General features: G+C 45.2%; 1 protein-coding gene across 4 annotated transcripts in view; it reads left to right on the top strand.

Moving 5' to 3' along the window:
- The window catches only part of CACNA2D4 (calcium voltage-gated channel auxiliary subunit alpha2delta 4), a 256,717-nt gene that overhangs the window by 63,486 nt on the left and 173,285 nt on the right, over positions 1-19,946 (top strand). For all 4 annotated transcript variants that reach the window (XM_040436631.1, XM_040436615.1, XM_040436624.1 and 1 more), the window contains exons 3-8: positions 8,386-8,502; positions 11,498-11,557; positions 13,293-13,455; positions 14,016-14,147; positions 14,772-14,832; positions 16,393-16,543. In XM_040436631.1, the coding sequence (XP_040292565.1) occupies positions 8,386-8,502; positions 11,498-11,557; positions 13,293-13,455; positions 14,016-14,147; positions 14,772-14,832; positions 16,393-16,543 (684 nt within the window). The remainder of the gene's footprint in view (positions 1-8,385; positions 8,503-11,497; positions 11,558-13,292; positions 13,456-14,015; positions 14,148-14,771; positions 14,833-16,392; positions 16,544-19,946) is intronic.

The following is a 19,946-nucleotide window of genomic DNA, read 5'->3' as shown; positions in this document are numbered from 1 at the left end:
CTCATCATTTTACAGAATTTGATTTCAAACTCCTTACCACACATTTGGGCCCCTAGAATGCCAGGGCAGTATAACTACCCCACAAGTGACCCCATTTTGGAAAGAAGAGACCCCAAGGTATTCGCTGATGGGCATAGTGAGTTCATGGAAGTTTTTATTTTTTGTCACAAGTTAGTGGAATATGAGACTTTGTATGAAAAAAAAAAAAATAGGCATTTTCCACTAACTTGTGACAAAAAATAAAAAATTCTAGGAACTCGCCATGCCCCTCACGGAATACCTTGGGGTGTCTTCTTTCCAAAATGGGGTCACTTGTGGGGTAGTTATACTGCCCTGGCATTTTCCAGGGGCCCTAATGTGTGGTAAGTAAGTAAATGACCTGTGAAATCCTAAAGGTGCTCTTTGGAATATGGGCCCCTTTGCCCACCTAGGCTGCAAAAAAGTGTCACACATGTGGTATCGCCGTATTCAGGAGAAGGTGGGGAATGTGTTTTGGGGTGTCATTTTACATATACCCTTGCTGGGTGAGAGAAATATCTTGGCAAAAGACAACTTTTCCCATTTTTTTATACAAAGTTGGCATTTGACCAAGATATTTCTCTCACCCAGCATGGGTATATGTAAAATGACACCCCAAAACACATTCCCCAACTTCTCCTGAGTACGGCGATACCAGATGTGTGACACTTTTTTGCAGCCTAGATGCGCAAAGGTGCCCAAATTCCTTTTAGGAGGGCATTTTTAGACATTTGGATACCAGACTTCTTCTCACGCTTTGGGGCCCCTAGAATGCCAGGGCAGTATAAATACCCCACATGTGACCCCATTTTGGAAAGAAGACACCCCAAGGTATTCAATGAGGGGCATGGCGAGTTCATAGAAATTTTTTTTTTTTGGCACAAGTTAGCGGAAATTTATATTTTTAATTTTTTTCTCACAAAGTCTCCCTTTCCGCTAACTTGGGACAAAAATTTCAATCTTTCATGGACTCAATATGCCTCTCACGGAATACCTGGGGGTGTCTTCTTTCCGAAATGGGGTCACATGTGGGGTATTTATACTGCCCTGGCATTCTAGGGGCCCTAAAGCGTGAGAAGAAGTCTGGAATATAAATGTCTAAAAAATTTTACGCATTTGGATTCCGTGAGGGGTATGGTGAGTTCATGTGAGATTTTATTTTTTGACACAAGTTAGTGGAATATGAGACTTTGTAAGAAAAAAAAAAAAAAATTCCGCTAACTTGGGCCAAAAAAATGTCTGAATGGAGCCTTACAGAGGGGTGATCAATGACAGGGGGGGTGATCAATGACAGGGGGGGTGATCAATGACAGGGGGTTGATCAATGACAGGGGGGTGATCAATGACAGGGGGGTGATCAGGGAGTCTATATGGGGTGATAACCACAGTCATTGATCACGCCCGTGTAAGGCTTTATTCAGACGTCCGTATGCGTTTTGCGGATCCGATCCATCTATCAGTGGATCCGTAAAAATCATGCGGACGTCTGAATGGAGCTTTACAGGGGGGTGATCAATGACAGGGGGGTGATCAGGGAGTCTATATGGGGTGATCACCACAGTCATTGATCACGCCCCTGTAAGGCTTCATTCAGACGTCCGGATGCGTTTTGCGGATCCGATCCATCTATCAGTGCATCCGTAAAAATCATGGGGACATCTGAATGGAGCTTTACAGGGGGGTGATCAATGACAGGGGGGTAATCAATGACAGGGGGGGTGATCAATGACAGGGGGTTGATCAATGACAGGGGGGTGATCAATGACAGGGGGGTGATCAGGGAGTCTATATGGGGTGATAACCACAGTCATTGATCACGCCCGTGTAAGGCTTCATTCAGACGTCCGTATGCGTTTTGCGGATCCGATCCATCTATCAGTGGATCCGTAAAAATCATGCGGACATCTGAATGGAGCTTTACAGGGGGGTGATCAATGACAGGGGGGTAATCAATGACAGGGGGGTGATCAGGGAGTCTATATGGGGTGATCACCACAGTCATTGATCATGCCCCTGTAAGTCTCCATTCAGACGTCCGGATGCGTTTTGCGGATCCGATCCATCTATCAGTGCATCCGTAAAAATCATGCGGACATCTGAATGGAGCTTTACAGGGGGTGATCAGGGAGTCTATATGAGGTGATCACCACAGTCATTGATCATGCCCCTGTAAGGCTTTATTCAGACGTCCGTATGCGTTTTGCGGATCCGATCCATCTATCAGTGGATCCGTAAAAATCATGCGGACGTCTGAATGGAGCTTTACAGGGGGGTGATCAATGACAGGGGGGTGATCAGGGAGTCTATATGGGGTGATCACCACAGTCATTGATCACGCCCCTGTAAGGCTTCATTCAGACGTCCGGATGCGTTTTGCGGATCCGATCCATCTATCAGTGGATCCGTAAAAATCATGCGGACGTCTGAATGGAGCTTTACAGGGGGGTAATCAATGACAGGGGGGTGATCAGGGAGTCTATATGGGGTGATCACCACAGTCATTGATCACGCCCCTGTAAGGCTTCATTCAGACGTCCGGATGCGTTTTGCGGATCCGATCCATCTATCAGTGCATCCGTAAAAATCATGCGGACATCTGAATGGAGCTTTACAGGGGGGTGATCAGGGAGTCTATATGGGGTGATCACCACAGTCATTGATCATGCCCCTGTAAGGCTTCATTCAGACGTCCGGATGCGTTTTGCGGATCCGATCCATCTATCAGTGGATCCGTAAAAATCATGCGGACGTCTGAATGGAGCTTTACAGGGGGGTAATCAATGACAGGGGGGTAATCAATGACAGGGGGGTGATCAGGGAGTCTATATGGGGTGATCACCACAGTCATTGATCACGCCCCTGTAAGGCTTCATTCAGACGTCCGGATGCGTTTTGCGGATCCGATCCATCTATCAGTGGATCCGTAAAAATCATGCGGACGTCTGAATGGAGCTTTACAGGGGGTTGATCAATGACAGGGGGTAATCAATGACAGGGGGGTGATCAGGGAGTCTATATGGGGTGATCAGGGGCTAATAAGGGGTTAATAAGTGACCGGGGGGGGGGGGTGTAGTGTAGTGTAGTGGTGCTTGGTGGTACTTTACTGAGCTACCTGTGTCCTCTGGTGGTCGATCCAAACAAAGGGGACCACCAGAGGACCAGGTAGCAGGTATATTAGACGCTGTTATCAAAACAGCGTCTAATATACCTGTTAGGGGTTACAAAAAACACATCTCCATCCTGCCAGCGAACGATCGCCGCTGGCAGGCTGGAGATCAACTCTCTTACCTTCCGTTCCTGTGAGCGCGCGCGCCTGTGTGCGCGCGTTCACAGGAAATCTCGCGTCTCGCGAAAGGACGCGCCGGCGCGTCCAGGAGGAATGAATCAACCACCTCCAGGACGCGTCTGTGCGTACAGCGGTCCGGAGGTGGTTAATACCCCTAACGGGCATTTCGAGAATCTCGTTATGCCTTTCGGCCTGATGAATGCTCCGGCCGTCTTTCAGCATTTTGTTAATAGTATTTTCTACCATTTAATGGGGAAATTTGTATTGGTGTATCTTGATGATATTTTGATTTTTTCCCCTGATGTTCAGACCCATCAGGATCATCTTTTTCAGGTTCTGCAGATTCTGCGGGAAAATAAATTGTACGCCAAGCTGGAGAAATGTCTTTTTATGGTATCGGAGATTCAATTTCTGGGTTTTCTCCTCTCTGCTTCTGGTTTTCGCATGGATCCGGAGAAGGTTCGTGCTGTACTTGAGTGGGAGCTTCCTGAGAATCAGAAGGCATTGATGCGCTTTCTGGGTTTTGCGAACTATTACAGAAAGTTCATTTTGAATTATTCCTCTGTTGTCAAACCCCTCACTGACATGACAAAAAAGGGGGCGGATTTTTCCTCTTGGTCGGAGGAGGCGCTTGCAGCCTTTTCTAAGATTAAAGAGAGTTTTGCGTCTGCTCCCGTCTTGGTGCATCCCAATGTTTCCTTACCTTTTATTGTTGAGGTGGATGCTTCCGAGGTGGGTGTGGGTGCGGTTTTGTCCCAGGGCCCTTCTCCTGCCAAATGGCGACCCTGTGCCTTTTTCTCTAAAAAACTCTCCCCGGCAGAGAGAAACTATGATGTGGGAGATAGGGAGTTGTTGGCTTTCGAGGAATGGCGCCATTGGTTGGAGGGGGCCAGGCACCCTATCACCGTTTTTACCGACCATAAGAATCTGGCATACTTGGAGTCGGCCAGGCGTATGAATCCGAGACAGGCCAGATGGTCTCTGTTCTTCTCCAGATTCAATTTTGTTGTTACATTCCGACCTGGGATAAAAAATGTGAAGGCTGATGCTCTCTCTCGCTGTTTTCCGGGAGGAGGAAACTCCGAGGACCCGGGTCCCATTTTGGCGGAGGGGGTAGTTGTTTCTGCTCTATATTCCGATTTGGAGGCCGAGGTCCAGGCTGCCCAGACTGAGGCACCTGCCCGTTGTCCTTCTGGGAAGTTGTTCGTGCCTCCTGAGCTACGTCACAAACTCTTTAAGGAGCATCATGATACGGTTCTTGCTGGTCACCCCGGGAGTAGAGCCACGGTAGATCTCATTGCTCGTAGATTTTGGTGGCCGGCTCTTCGTAAGTCGGTGGAGGGTTTTGTGGCTGCTTGTGAGACGTGCGCTCGCGCTAAGGTCCCTCGTTCACGGCCTTCAGGTTCCCTTCTCCCGTTACCCATACCTTCCCGTCCTTGGACACACCTGTCCATGGACTTTATCACGGATCTTCCTCGTTCCTCGGGGAAGTCGGTGATCCTGGTGGTGGTGGACCGTTTTAGCAAGATGGCTCATTTCGTACCTTTCCCTGGTTTACCCAATGCTAAAACGTTGGCGCAAGCTTTTGTTGACCATATTGTTAAATTGCACGGCATTCCCTCTGATATTGTTTCCGATAGAGGCACGCAGTTTGTGTCCAGGTTCTGGAAGGCTTTCTGTTCTCGCCTGGGGGTTCGGCTGTCCTTCTCTTCTGCTTTTCACCCACAGTCGAATGGTCAGACTGAGCGCCTCAATCAGAATCTGGAGATATATTTGCGCTGTTTTGTGGCAGAGAACCAGGAGGATTGGTGTTCATTTCTCCCTCTTGCTGAGTTTGCTCTGAACAACCGTCGTCAGGAATCTTCTGATAAGTCACTATTCTTTGGTGCATATGGGTTCCATCCGCAGTTTGGGACATTCTCGGGAGGGGCTCTTTCTGGTTTACCTGAGGAGGAGAGATTTTCCTCGTCTTTGTCTACCATTTGGCAAAAGATTCAGAGTAATCTTAAAAAGATGAGTGAGAGATATAGGCGTGTGGCTGATAAGAGACGTGTGCCTGGTCCGGACCTGAATGTGGGTGATCTGGTGTGGTTGTCTACAAGAAACATTAAACTGAAGGTTCCCTCCTGGAAATTGGGTCCCAAGTTTATTGGGCCTTATAAAATCTTGTCAGTCATCAATCCTGTTGCCTTCCGTCTTGATCTTCCACGGGTTTGGAAGATACATAATGTATTTCACAGATCTCTCTTAAAACCATATGTCCAGCCCACGGTACCCTCCTCTTTGCCTCCTCCTTCGATTTTGGTTGATGGCAATCTGGAGTTTGAGGTTTCCAGAATTGTGGACTCTCGCATTGTCCGCGGTTCTCTTCAGTACCTCGTTCATTGGAAGGGTTATGGTCCTGAGGAGAGGATGTGGGTTCCGGTGTCGGACATTAAAGCCACTCGCCTCATCAGGGCATTTCATAGGGCTCATCCTGAGAAGGTGGGTCCTGGGTGTCCGGAGTCCACCCGTAGAGGGGGGGGTACTGTCACTACCAGAGCTTTGGGACGTTCTCACAGCTCTGTTTCTCCACCCCTGTGATGATGTCACTACTAGAGCTGGGAGGAGTTCTCACTGCTCTGTTTACTTTTGGTTTCCTTCCTCCCAGCTGTTCCTCATGCGTTTGATTTCCCTCTCTTTATATCACCCCTCCTCCTATTGTAGGGCGTGGATTATAGTTCTCATTTCAGTTGTAGCTCTTGCTTTAGTATCTTCACTTGTAGCTATCAGTTCACTGGACCTGTGTTCGGCTGCAGCAAGCACTACGGATATTGCCAGCTGTCCTTGGATCCGTCTTCTCTGCGGCTGCAACACCTTCAGCTAAGTGTACAGACATTGTTGTGTACCTGATTATTTTCTGACTGGATCTGAGGTGGCCACGGTTACCTCCATATACTGAGTAGGGCACCGGTGGCCGTGCCCCTTCCACTATTGTAGGGGTTACAGTGGTCATCAGTCTTAGGCACGTGGGCATGCCTCGTTCCGCCATTTGGATCCGGGCATGTGCTTTAGCAGCATAGGGAGAGCTTTGAGGGTCGGACAGGGGTCACCCTTTATCCTCCCTAGTTTGGGTCCGGTCAGTAGCTCTTTTACTGTGTATACAATTGTTGCTCACATACAGCCGTGACATGTACCCATTGTGCTCACCAATGCCCTCAAATACTATACTGCAGAAATAACAATGCATACATATAATCCCTCCATAGTAATAGTGCTAGTAATAATACACTGCTCAAAAAAATAAAGGGAACACTTAAACAACACAATGTAACTCCAAGTCAATCACACTTCTGTGAAATAAAACTGTCCACTTAGGAAGCAACACTGAGTGACAATCAATTTCACATGCTGTTGTGCAAATAGGATAGACAACAGGTGGAAATTATAGGCAATTAGCAAGACACCCCCAATAAAGGAGTGGTTCTGCAGGTGGTGACCACAGACCACTTCTCAGTTCCTATGCTTCCTGGCTGATGTTTTGGTCTTTTTTGAATGCTGGCGGTGCTTTCACTCTAGTGGTAGCATGAGACGGAGTCTACAACCCACACAAGTGGCTCAGGTAGTGCAGCTTATCCAGGATGGCACATCAATGCGAGCTGTGGCAAGAAGGTTTGCTGTGTCTGTCAGCGTAGTGTCCAGAGCATGGAGGCGCTACCAGGAGACAGGCCAGTACATCAGGAGACGTGGAGGAGGCCGTAGGAGGGCAACAACCCAGCAGCAGGACCGCTACCTCCGCCTTTGTGCAAGGAGGAACAGAAGGAACACTGCCAGAGCCCTGCAAAATGACCTCCAGCAGGCCACAAATGTGCATGTGTCTGCTCAAACGGTCAGAAACAGACTCCATGAGGGTGATATGAGGGCCCGACACAGGTGGGGGTTGTGCTTACAGACCAACACCGTGCAGGACGTTTGGCATTTGCCAGAGAACACCAAGATTGGCAAATTCGCCACTGGCGCCCTGTGCTCTTCACAGATGAAAGCAGGTTCACACTGAGCACATGTGACAGACGTGACAGAGTCTGGAGACGCCGTGGAGAACGTTCTGCTGCCTGCAGCATCCTCCAGCATGACCGGTTTGGCATAGGGTCAGTAATGGTGTGGGGTGGCATTTCTTTGGAGGGCCGCACAGCCCTCCATGTGCTCGCCAGAGGTAGCCTGACTGCCATTAGGTACCGAGATGAGATCCTCAGACCCCTTGTGAGACCATATGCTGGTGCGGTTGGCCCTGCGTTCCTCCTAATGCAAGACAATGCTAGACCTCATGTGGCTGGAGTGTGTCAGCAGTTCCTGCAAGACGAAGGCATTGATGCTATGGACTGGCCCGCCCGTTCCCCAGACCTGAATCCAATTGAGCACATCTGGGACATCATGTCTCGCTCTATCCACCAACGTCACGTTGCACTACAGACTGTCCAGGAGTTGGCAGATGCTTTAGTCCAGGTCTGGGAGGAGGTCCCTCAGGAGACCGTCCGCCACCTCAGCAGGAGCATGCACAGGCGTTGTAGGGAGGTCATACAGGCACGTGGAGGCCACACACACTACTGAGCCTCATTTTGACTTGTTTTAAGGACATTACATCAAAGTTGGATCAGCCTGTAGTGTGTTTTTCCACTTTAATTTTGAGTGTGACTCCAAATCCAGACCTCCATGGGTTGAAAAATTTGATTTCCATTTTTTTATTTTTGTGTGATTTTGTTGTCAGCACATTCAACTATATAAAGAACAAAGTATTTCAGAAGAATATTTAATTAACTCAGATCTAGGATGTGTTATTTTTGTGTTCCCTTTATTTTTTTGAGCAGTGTATTAGCTTAAAAGAATCTCTACAGAACAGGAAGACTGCACATAGTATTAGGCTTAGTGGCCTGTCTGAAAAATGTCAGGAGTTTAGGATCTGTTTTAAATACAGTGACATAAATATTTTTTTAAATAATATCACCAAATTTCTTAATAATATGTTTAACATAGAAAAACGCATTTAACAGTAGTTCATTTACTGATGACACCCTGTTTAATGACTCTGCTTTTGTCTTTGATAGAAGTACAAGGATGTAGAACCTTCGCTGAACATTGAGGAGGTGGACGGACTGGAGCTGGTCAGGAAGTTCTCAGAAGAGATGGAGAGTATGCTGCGGAGGAAGGTGGAGGCTGTGGAGGTAGCAGCGTTATTGTAAAAATGTTCTTCTCCCTTGCCTTCATCCTGCAGACTTTTTCAAGTGAAATTCCATTTGTGTGTGATTGGTGTGGTACGGAAAGTGGTAGATTACCAAACATTTCAGAATTTAGGACGGACAAAATAAAAATAAAATATAACGGTAATGCAGCCCAAAACTTACCAAAATTGATATACTGCATTGGTAAATGATGCTCTTCTTATTTCTACGTAAGTCTGAATTATCAGGCAGTTGTATTAAGAAATATGCATTGAGCTACTGAGCTGGATGTACATTTGTACTGGTCTTGCTTTATATCATGTTATACACAGTCGTGTCACATTATTTTGACCACTTCCTACTTTCGACATCGGCAGTGTGTAGCTCATGAAGGAAGTCACCTGTCGTGAGCTGGCTTGGTGGGTATATAAGGGGTGAGATTGGCTGTCTGCACACATATTCCTCGTTGCTATCATAGGTAAAAGGGAAGATTTATCAGATTTGCAAAAAGAGATGATAATTGCTTTCAGGCCAAGCCATTGCTGGAAGAAGACAAGCTGATAGTGGCAGCGTTATGGTCTGGGGATTGTTTTCGTGACGTTCTCTGAGCCCACTGATCCATGTGGGAGGCACTCCCAGACGATTTGGTTATGAATCCATCTTTGCAGAACACGTACACCCATACATGCTGATTGTCTTCCTAGGGAGGATGGGGTCTTCCAGCAAGGAAATGCAAGATGTTGAAGAGCAAATGTTTTGACATTGGTTGGAAGAGCATGACCAAGACTTCCAAGTACTACCCTGGTCTGTAGACTTGAACCCAATGAAGATTCTGTGGGACCACCTCGATTGTTGTGTTCGCTTTATGGATCCTCATAGGATCCTCCGTTGTACCCAGGCTACACTTTATTGATGTTATGAGGGTTAGGCCCTGAGAAGAGAAAAAAATAATAATATATATATATATATATATATATATATATATATATATATTTAAACTTTATTCAATAAAAACAAATCATATAAGCACCAGATGCACATCTCTTGTGAGTTAAAGGGGTTCTTCGGGAATTAAGAAAATGAAAATACTTAAATATTACTTTATTATAAATATATTCTGAAATACCTTTCATTATTTTTAATGGTTCATTTTGTTTTGGAAGCAATCATCAGGGGAAACAAAATGGCCGCTATGAAATCAGTTCACACAAAACCTGTCCTGATCACACATGAGGACAAGTTACTTTACAACACTGGGGTAAAAAGTTGCTTCATCCTCCTCCTCCTCTCTACTTGTCAGGGATTATGATCCTGAATACAGATGATAAGAACTTTAGCTGAATCTCTGGGGAATTTAGTTCATGAGGAGGCATGAAGTACAGAGAGAAGGCACAGGACAGGCTGTGCTAATGTGGGGCTGTGGTAATGGAGACTGTAAACAAGTGCTGCTGCTCATTAGCCACACCTCACCCTCCTCTCATGTCTCCTCATCATCCCTATTCTCACAGAGATTCACCTGTATTCAGGATCATAATCCCTGACAAGCAGAGCAGAGAGGATGAGGCAGCACTATGGCTCATTGTGGTGAAGTAACTTGTCCTCCTGTGTGATTAGGACAGGTTTTGTGTGTACTGATAGGACGGCGGACATTTCATTTCTCCTAATGATTGCTCCCTAGAACAAAAAAAACAAACCATTCTAAGTAATAAAAGGTATTTGTGAATATATTTATTATAAAATAATATTTAAGTATTTTTTATTTTTAAATTCCTGGATAACCCCTTTAAGTCAGTATACAAAATATGGCATACATGAATCTGAACAGTGCAGAATACACAATTGAGTGTTAAAGAATACAAAATGGTAGAAAAATATATAGGATCAGACAATGAAGCATTAAGTCGCAGAGGCTATTGCTGTAGCAAGTGAGTGAGCATCATACTGAGTCCGCGAGGAAGAACACCATGATCCCCAGATCTTAGAAAACTTGGAGGCACACCTTCTATGTTTCTATACAATGTTTTCATACAGGATAATGGCATTTACCAGTGTTTTCCACTGAGTCAAAGAAGGACATCTGTCCCCCATCCACTGGAGCGCTATAGCCTTGTACACCAGGAATAGAGTCTCCCGAAGAAATAGTCTAGTATAATAGGGATACATTGCCTCATCTAAAATACCAAATAAACATATGGCAGGATGAGCAGATAGAGGGAGATCCAAAAGTTCAGACAAGAACCAAGTGCCCTGAGAATTTTCTCTGGTGGGCCCACGGATCCCCAATCTGACATTGCCAGCATCTGTGGGTGCAGTCAGCATGGCTCCAGATACCTGTGACGACCTATTAGGACCTTACTGAGTCACTCCCATCCCGTGTAGCTGCTGTCTGTGCTGCACACGGTGGTTACTCTGGATATTTGCTGGTGGTCATAATAATATGACTTGACTGTGTATATTCAGTTATTCCAGAGCTGCGTTCACAATTCTGATGGAATTCTGAGCTAAAATCTCTCAGCATCCCCTGCTGGTTAATTGACTGGATATTCACAATTCTGCTAAATTATCTGTTAAGGTGGCCATTAGAGGAATTTTGACTCAACCAGAGTCAAAATGTTGCCCTGGCATCAGGAGGAATCGTTTAGCTATCCAATGTATATTTGAGTGCCCTGAATTCCCATCCCCCTAATGCCAGGTGTCAGGGCAACATGCCTGACCTTTTGTTGTCACAGGAGATAGGCAGCAGCTTATTTCCCTCCTACAATGAAACCACATGCACGCTCAGCCAACAGTTATTGAAGAAAACAAGCTCTCCCTGCTGCCCTCTGCTGGTTCAGCGTCTGCTTAAAGATTACTCTGCTAGGTCAGGATCTCAACTAAACTATATCTTGGGTGATTGTCTTGTACCCATATTATTTCACCTACTTCTTGGGTGGTGGTGTTATAAAATCTCTCTGCCGTCCATTTGAGTTGATGGATCATTCGTTTTACTTCTCTCTAGAGACTGGTGGAGGCGGCAGAAGAAGCGGATTTACAGCACGAGTTTAATTCGTCCCTAGAGGTGAGTGTCTGAGTGATCTTGTCTGGTGTTATTTTCTCTCAGCCATATTAACACATACAGAGCTAAATTCCCTGTCACCTTGCCACCCATATGAAAAAGAGCTCCAACAACAATACAGTTAAAAACCTTTCATTTTTACTTCATATCTTCATTAAAAACATCAAAAGTAGAACCTTCAACCAATCCACGAGAACCATGTGGAATATTTAGTCTTCATGATAAGCACTATCCAGTTGGCGCGTTTCAGACCTGTATGGTGTTTTGTCATTACCTCACCTGGTCACCCAGGAGCTAGTATCTCCTATGCATACAGACCAAACTTATGCCAAAAGGACACTCTTATGACATTCGCCCAGTCCATTATGGATTATGGACATGTTTGATGTATAAACTGCAGGTGTAAATAGCAAATGTACACCACAGTAGGCTCAGAGAGCCTCAAATTCCAATTTTTTGGGATCCAAGGATACTGAAATATTGGAAACCTGTTGGTTTCGCTCACACTTATCTCCATGTAGTTGGAAAGAGAGGAACTGTGTGAGATGTGACCAATATGGAGAGTTTGTGGTCTCTACCAGGGGCGTAGCTAATGGCTCATAGGCCCTGGTTCAAGAGTTCAGCTTGGGGCCCCCCTTCCCTCAGTGCTTTGTGGCCAGGGGCAGGAAGCACAAGGCCTTCGTGCTGCCCGAGGCAAAAATTGAAACGGCACCCCCTTGACCCAGAGGTGTAACTTGACCAGCATGCACTTTCTATAATACTGGTGTCTTCTTATGCACCAGAAGGGTCTTTGGGCCCCCTCAGGCTACTGGGCCTGGTAGTGACTGCTACCTCTGCACCCCCTATAGCTACTCCCCTGGTCTCTACAGTGGCCATATGAACAGTTCTGTGTCCAGACAGTAACTGGACCAGTTCTTTCTGCCTTCTTCCAGCAGGAATTCCCATCAAGACCTCGAACAGTAATCAGCTGAGATGCATGAAACCAGTTGAAACTGTAGGTAATTAAACCTTGAAGGTCCTTTTACATGGACTGACGTGTCAGGCGATTATCAGGAACAAACCAGATGTTCCCAATGATTGCCTGATTGTCATCGGAGAGGACGAGGCATTTACATGCAGCAGTCACCTCCACTATATGGGGACTAATGATCGATACAGCAATCCCCATAGAAAATCATTGCTCATGGGCAGCAGGTCGCTGTTTATACACCATGATCTGCTCCACAGGAACAAGGATTTTTGGTGGCGACAGAACGACGCGATCACCCGATGAACGAGTGTCTGCTCATTTATTGGTTATTTACACAGGCCAATTATCTGGAAGAAGCAATTATCCTCAATAGTCGGCCACATTATCAATCGATGTAAAAGGATATAATAATATCTATAAGTGGTGTCCTCTTCTATTCCAGGAGGAAAGTTGGGCTTGATTAAAACCAACAATTAGGGGAAGCTAGCTACTTCCTCCCTCACTGATTTCACAACATATCTCTGCACTGTTAGAGACATAGGAATCTTCTCTCCATTTGATTCCCAGGAAATGCAGAGATCGGGAGGAGGAGAAGACTCTGGATGACTGAGTGCCAGTAACATTTCAGTTTTTGTCTGGAGGTGCCCTTTAAAAGGCTGATTGTCTGTTTTTTTCTTCGATCTGCTTGATCTCTGTCTTATTAACGGATTTTAGGTAATTTAAGGGACGATTTACCTGTGTATAATCATCCCGTTCATCTCTTCGCAGTTTGAATACTATAATTCTGTGAGGATTAATGAGAAAGATGAGAATGATAATTATTTAGAGCTGGGGAATGAATTCATTTTGGAAACTAATGAGCACTTTAATAATCTCATGGTGAACACGACCCTGAGTAACATCCAGCTGCCTACGAATGTCTACAACAAAGGTGAGTGCTGCTGGCCCCTGCAGGAAAGGAGGGGATCTGCATGTTAGTGCATGTTGCTCAACAGTACCCACCAAATTAGGCAATGGATGATGGATTTAGTACACACTGGTTAAACAGCTTTAACCATTTGCTAACCAAGTGACTTTTGCACCTGTAAACTTCAAAGCTTAGTTCATATCATATATTAAAGGGGTTTTTCAGGACATACAGTACATCATCAATATTAGATTGTTGGGCGTCCTACCGAGCAGCTGTTTGAGCCGGTGACCTCACATTCATTGGTCATATGGCCTAAGCACAGCACAGCCCCATTTAAGTGAATGGGGCTGAGCTGCAATACCAAGCACAGCCACCGTACAATGTACGGCGCTGTGCTTGGTAAGCTGTGAGTAGGCCGCAGTGTTCTTGGAAGACCGCAGCACCATGTCCTTTTCAAAGAGCTGATTGGTGGTGGTGCTGGGAGTTTTATGGCTTATATAAGGACACTGATATTCCGTATTTGGGAGATCCCATTGTACTGGCTGATTGATGCATTGTATTCTCAAATATCCCACCCACAGATGCAGACATCCTCAACGGGGTGTACATGTCTGAAGCATTGAACCCTGTGTTCGTGGAAAACTTTCAGAGGGACCCCACTCTGACCTGGCAGTATTTTGGCAGCTCCACAGGATTCTTCAGACTCTATCCAGGTAATTAGGATGAATTTGGGAGAATTTTGGCTTTAATGGCGTATTATCTACAAGGGTGTAACGCCATAGAGCAGGGATGCTCAACCTGCGGCCCTCCAGCTGTTGTAAAACTACAAGTCCCATCATTCATGGCTGATAGCTGTAGGCTGTCCGGTCATACTGGGACTTGTAGTTTTGCAACATCTGGAGGGAAACCCCTTCAGCTATAAGACTTATATGACGTGGAAACCAATATACAATTGTAACAAACCCTCAGCTGTGAGATTTATAAGGTCTGTAAAGGTTTTCAGTCTCTGGATGTAAAGAAGAATGTTTCCATTCGCTGACAGCCAGCAGAGGTCTTTAAAGTAGTGAGCATTTAATCACAAAGGGCAACTTTTCAATGCCAATGACATTTTATGTCGCCCTGTGCCAATTTTACAAAAATGGTCCATCAGCTCATTCAACATTATTTACGCCAGAAACTGGCATAAATAGTGACTAAAATCTATGGCAGTTCCAAGCCTGGCCGGAGGAGCCATGTATTTTATTATGAGACCTGCGCCTCCGACAGCGCAGGTACCATCAAGATTAGCTGAAGCTCTACGACCCCTTTACTCGCTCTGTTTACCTGATCTGTTTTAGGAATCAAATGGGCGCCAGATGAAAATGGGGTGATCTCATTTGACTGCAGGAATCGTGGGTGGTGAGTATCACTCCTTATTTTACTACTCTATTCAGGTTTTATGCCTCACCTTGTTGTACAACTCCATGGCCTCTCCTAATAAATACAGGGTGGGCTACAGTAGCCCTGGAAAAACAACTAAATGTGGCCCCATGTTGTAAGGCGAATCCATACTGCCAGAAGACAAGGCAACACAACATACCACCCAGCAGAACCAAATACCACAATGCATCACAAAATACTGCCGCCATAGTCAACTATATCACATTCCTGAGGACTGAGATACAGTTGAAGTCAGGAGGGTACCGGTGGCCTCATTATAGATGCATATGTCCTTGATGCTCCTATATTAATTAACATTGTTATGTACCTAGCTGGCAGCCATGAGGAGGGCTCAGGAGGCCCCATGGACATTAGCTCACCAGAAAATTTCTATGTAGACTGTCTATGGACAGTCCACCCCTGTTGGACTATGATAAACAAAACCCTCTTTCCCTTGTGAGGTTTGCCCAGGATCATGGAATATTGACATACTTACCTTTTTACAGAAGATGCTGGAGATGGTTTCCACCAGCAGTTTTGTGAAATTTTGCCCGCTTTGTCATATCCAGGAACAGCCTCTGTATCACCACACGTTCCATAGGCCAGATATGAATTTCAATGTGCTGTATCAGTTCTGGGGATTAGATTTATAGAACCTTCAGGTAAAAGTTGCACACCATTAGGTCTGGTGACAGTGGAGGCCACAACCCTTTGCTCACTGTACGTTCTTCTGTGAGTGCCACATGAACTCAGAACAGGGACATTGGCGAGATATGGAAAATTGCCCCATCTTGCCGAAAGAGACACTACTCACACTCTCATCCTTTATCTGTGCGAATTGTTGTAAGATGACATGTCGGACACATTCACAAATGACATTTCTGCCCTCATTAAGAGGACCACTGGACTGGCAGGGAAGGATCCATCAGGCCTCATTCATTTCTTGAACTGCTCTGGTAAAGTGAAAGCTGGGCTCTTATTGGGCAATAAAAACAGTTTTACCTGAATGAGACCCATAGGCATTATCCAATAGAAACCACCAAAGGGGAACAGGGGTCTGCTTTTCATGGCCCACCAACTATACTGGAGTGTGGATAGTGCTCTGACATTATTGGTAAAACCATGACTGAAATTCAAGCGCCCCCATGTGCCCCAATTCAGCACCAACTGTCCTATTAGGCTACATTACTTGCCCTCTGAAGGCTGTGAATGGTGGGGGTTGTAGTCCTCCATGTTCCTTCTAGGTGACTATCAATAAGGAGGCATTCACACAACCATATCAGTTTTGTGGTCCACAAATTGGAGTTCCACAAAATACAGGTGTGGTCCATGACCATCCTGCAAGTTTCATGGACCCCATTGAAAAAATACCTTTAAGGACACGTTCTATAATTTGTGGCATGGCTGTGTGCTGTCTAAATTTTTTGCGGCTCCATAGAAATTAATGTGTCTGCGATCCACAAAAAATGCGTATTGGACGTGGACCGAAAACACGGTCACGTGAATGCACCCTAACCCTTCTGTGCCTCTTATGTGAAGGTACATCCAGGCAGCCACTTCTCCAAAGGACATTGTGATTGTGGTAGACATCAGCGGAAGTATGAAAGGTCTAAGGATGACCATCGCCAAACACACGATTAACACGTTGCTGGACACTCTGGGAGAGAACGACTTTGTGAACATCATAGCAGTAAGTCTTTTCCAGTCCATGTAAAGTATAAAGAGCAAGCAAGTATAAGGTTGTTAATTAACCCGTTAAAAGGGGTTCTCAGGGAATTAAGAAAATGAAAATACTTAAATATTACTTTATTATAAATAAATTACCAATTACCTTTCATTAGTTATAATGGCTTGTTTTGTCTTGAGAGCAATCATTATGAGAAATAAAATGGCTGCCGTCCTATTAGTGCACACAAAACCACGCAGAACAAGTTACTTCACAACACTGAGCTAAAGAGCTGTCTCATCCTCCCCTCTGCTCTGATTGTCAGGAATTATGATCCTGACTACAGATAAAATCTTCAGCTCCCCAGACAAAATAAGCCATTATATCTAATGGAAGGTATTTGGTAATATATTTAGAATAAAGTAATATTTAAAGTATTTTCATTTTCTTAATTCCTGGAGAACTCCTTTAAGCAATTGTTTATTGTTGGGTTTTATGTCATGTTAGTTTACAGGTTTATGATATAGAGCAGGGGTACTCAACTGGTGGACCATGGTCTAAATCTGGACATCAGCTGTCCAGACCCCTGCTGTCTGAACTGCGAGGGGAGACTTCAGAGCAGTTCTATCTTTTAGCTGCGCAGTTGCTGGGTCACACAGCTTCTGGCCTCACCCGGACACCCGGATGACTGTCAGCAGCTAGTGAGAAAGGGATGTCTATCCTTTGCTGCATCAGATAAGCAAGCTTTAAACTGCAAAGGGCAATTAGGTGCTGAAGCAGCAAAGGGTAGACATTCCTCCTGTACTATGCGAAGGAATAAGAGCTGATTCACACGACCGTGCTTAGTCCGAGAAACACGATCCATGTGTCAGCCGCATCTCCTGGACCGACCGTGGCACTGCTGATCCAAACTAACTGTGTCACAGTGCCTCATTTATCAAAACTGTCTAACAGGAAAACTGTCTTAGTTTCTCATAGCAACCAATCAGAGATCACCTTTCATTTCTTAAAAAATTAAAGGATCAATCTGATTGGTGGCTAAGGGCAACTAAGACAGTTTTCCTGTTAGAGAATTTTGATAAATAAGGCCCATAGGGGGAGATTTATCAAAACTGGTATAAAGGAAAACTGGCTTAGTTTCCCATAGCAACCAACCACATTGGTCCTTTCATTTTCCAAAGGAGCGCTGAAAAATGAAAGGTGGAATCTGATTGGTTGCTAGGAGCAACTAAGCCAATTTTCCTTTACACCAGTATTGATAAATCTCCCCGTAGTGTTTTATGATACAGTCACTGGCTGGTGTAGACCAGTCTTCATAAATGTCCCTCTATGATTTAGTCAGTCGGAACGAGTACTGTTGTGTGAGATCAGCCTTTACGGACCTCTGCCACTGTTTCAAATTGGGAAAGAACAGGAGGATGGAACAAAGATGGGGTAGAATAATAATAATATTTATTTAAATAGCGCCACCATATTCCGCAGTGCTTTAGAATTCAGAGGGTTCATGTAGAAAACAAAATACATCACAACATAACTGGCTAAAATACAACTGAAACACTAGGAGTGAGGGCCCTGCTCACAAGAGCTTACAATCTATGAGGAAGTGGGGGTGACACAAAAGGCAGTTGATTGTTATATGAAGTGGTCCAGCCATCTTTGTACTGAAAGGAGTGGTGTAGGCCGATCTGCGTGTGCTAGTGCTTTGGATGTGGGGATTACTGTCAGGAGATCGAGTTCAGGTCTGAAGATTTGGGGGGGTTGTGGAGGGGGGTTACTAGGGGAAGAGTCAGTTTTAGGAAGCATGATAAGTCTGCCTGAAAAGATTTGTTATTAAGGCACATTTGAAGGTAGGGAAGTTGAGAATTGACCTGATATTCCGGGGCAGGGCATTCCAGAGAGTTAGGTGCAGCTTGAGAAAAGAGAGGTACGAATAATGGAGGATGATTATCTTAGATCACTGTCAGAATGGAGAGCACGAGTAGGGTGATAGATGGAAATGAGGGAGGAGATGTATGGAGGTGCAGCACTGTGGAGAGCTTTGTAGGTGAGAAGTTTGAACTATTCTGTGGTAGATGGGCAACCAGTGAAGTGACTGGCAGAGGGTAGTAGCATCAGTATAGCTGGTGGACAGATAGATGAGCCTGGCTGCAGCATTTAGGACAGACTGAAGGGGGGAGAGTTTAGTGAGAGGGAGACCAATTAAAAATTAATTACAGTAGTCAAGATGACAATGAATCAAGGCAACAATAAGAGTTTTGGCCGTTTCCTCTGTAATAAAAATGGCGGATTCTGGAGATGTTCTTGAGGTGCAGACGACAAGAGCGTGATAGTGATTGTATGTGGGGAACAAAGGAAAGATCCGAGTCAAACATGACCCCAAAACAGTGGGCATGCCGCCCAGGAGTTATGATAGTACCGCAGACTGAAATTGAAATATCAAGTTTAGGTGAGTTAGTAGATGGGGAAAAGTTCAGTTTATGCGAGGTTCAGTTATAGATACAGAGAGGACATGATGTTAGAGACAGCTGCCAGACAATCTCTGGTGTTTTGGAGTAAAGCAAGGGTGATGTCAGGATATGAAGTGTATAGTTGCTTGTCATCAGCATAGAGATGATACTGAAAGCCAAATTTACTGATAGTCTGTTGAATGGGGACTGTGTAGAGCAGGGATCAGCAACCTTCGGCACTCCAGCTGTTGTGAAACTACAATTCCCATCATGCTCCATTCATTCTATAAGAGTTCTTAGAAGAGCAGAGCAAGTATGCATGCTGGGAGTTGTAGTTTCACAACAACTGGAGTGCCGGAGGTTGCCTACCCCTGGTGTAGAGAGAGAAGAGTAGAGGACCTAGGACTGAACCCTGAGGAACCCCAACATCAAGTAGGAGAAGTAGAGCCAGCAAATGATACACTAAAGTTGCGGGCAGAGAGATAGGAAGAGAACCAGGAGAGAGCAGTGTCCTTAAGGCCAATTGAGTGGAGCATGGTTAGGAGTTTGTGGTCTACCATATGAAACGCTGCAGAGAGATCCAGTAGAATCAGTAGAAAATAGTTGCCATTCCTTTTTGCTGTCAGGGGTCCGTTAGACACTTTAGTAAAGGCAGGTTCTGTATAGTGGAGCGGGTGAAAGGCAGTTTGTAAGGGATCAAGAAGAGAGTTTTCAGAAAGATAGCTTATTAAGCACGAGTATACAAGAAGTTTCATGAGTTTAGAGATGGAGGTTAGAAGAGAGAGAGAGAGAGACGTTAAATATTGTAGTAAGGTGAGTAATGACAGCCAGAGAGAGGGACTGGAGAAGGTGTGAGGGAATAGGACCACTGTTGCAGGTCGTGGGTTGAGAAGACTTGTAATAGGGTCAAAAGTGGAGAGAGAGCATGTGGAAATGTTGAAATTGGTTGGGGAATGGGAGATTATTTACTGACGGATGTT

This window comes from Bufo bufo, chromosome 1, assembly GCF_905171765.1.
Source record: "Bufo bufo chromosome 1, aBufBuf1.1, whole genome shotgun sequence".
Classification (NCBI taxonomy): domain Eukaryota; kingdom Metazoa; phylum Chordata; class Amphibia; order Anura; family Bufonidae; genus Bufo; species Bufo bufo.
The sequence above is the reverse complement of the archived record's forward strand: the minus strand, read 5'-3'. Positions and strand labels throughout refer to the sequence as shown.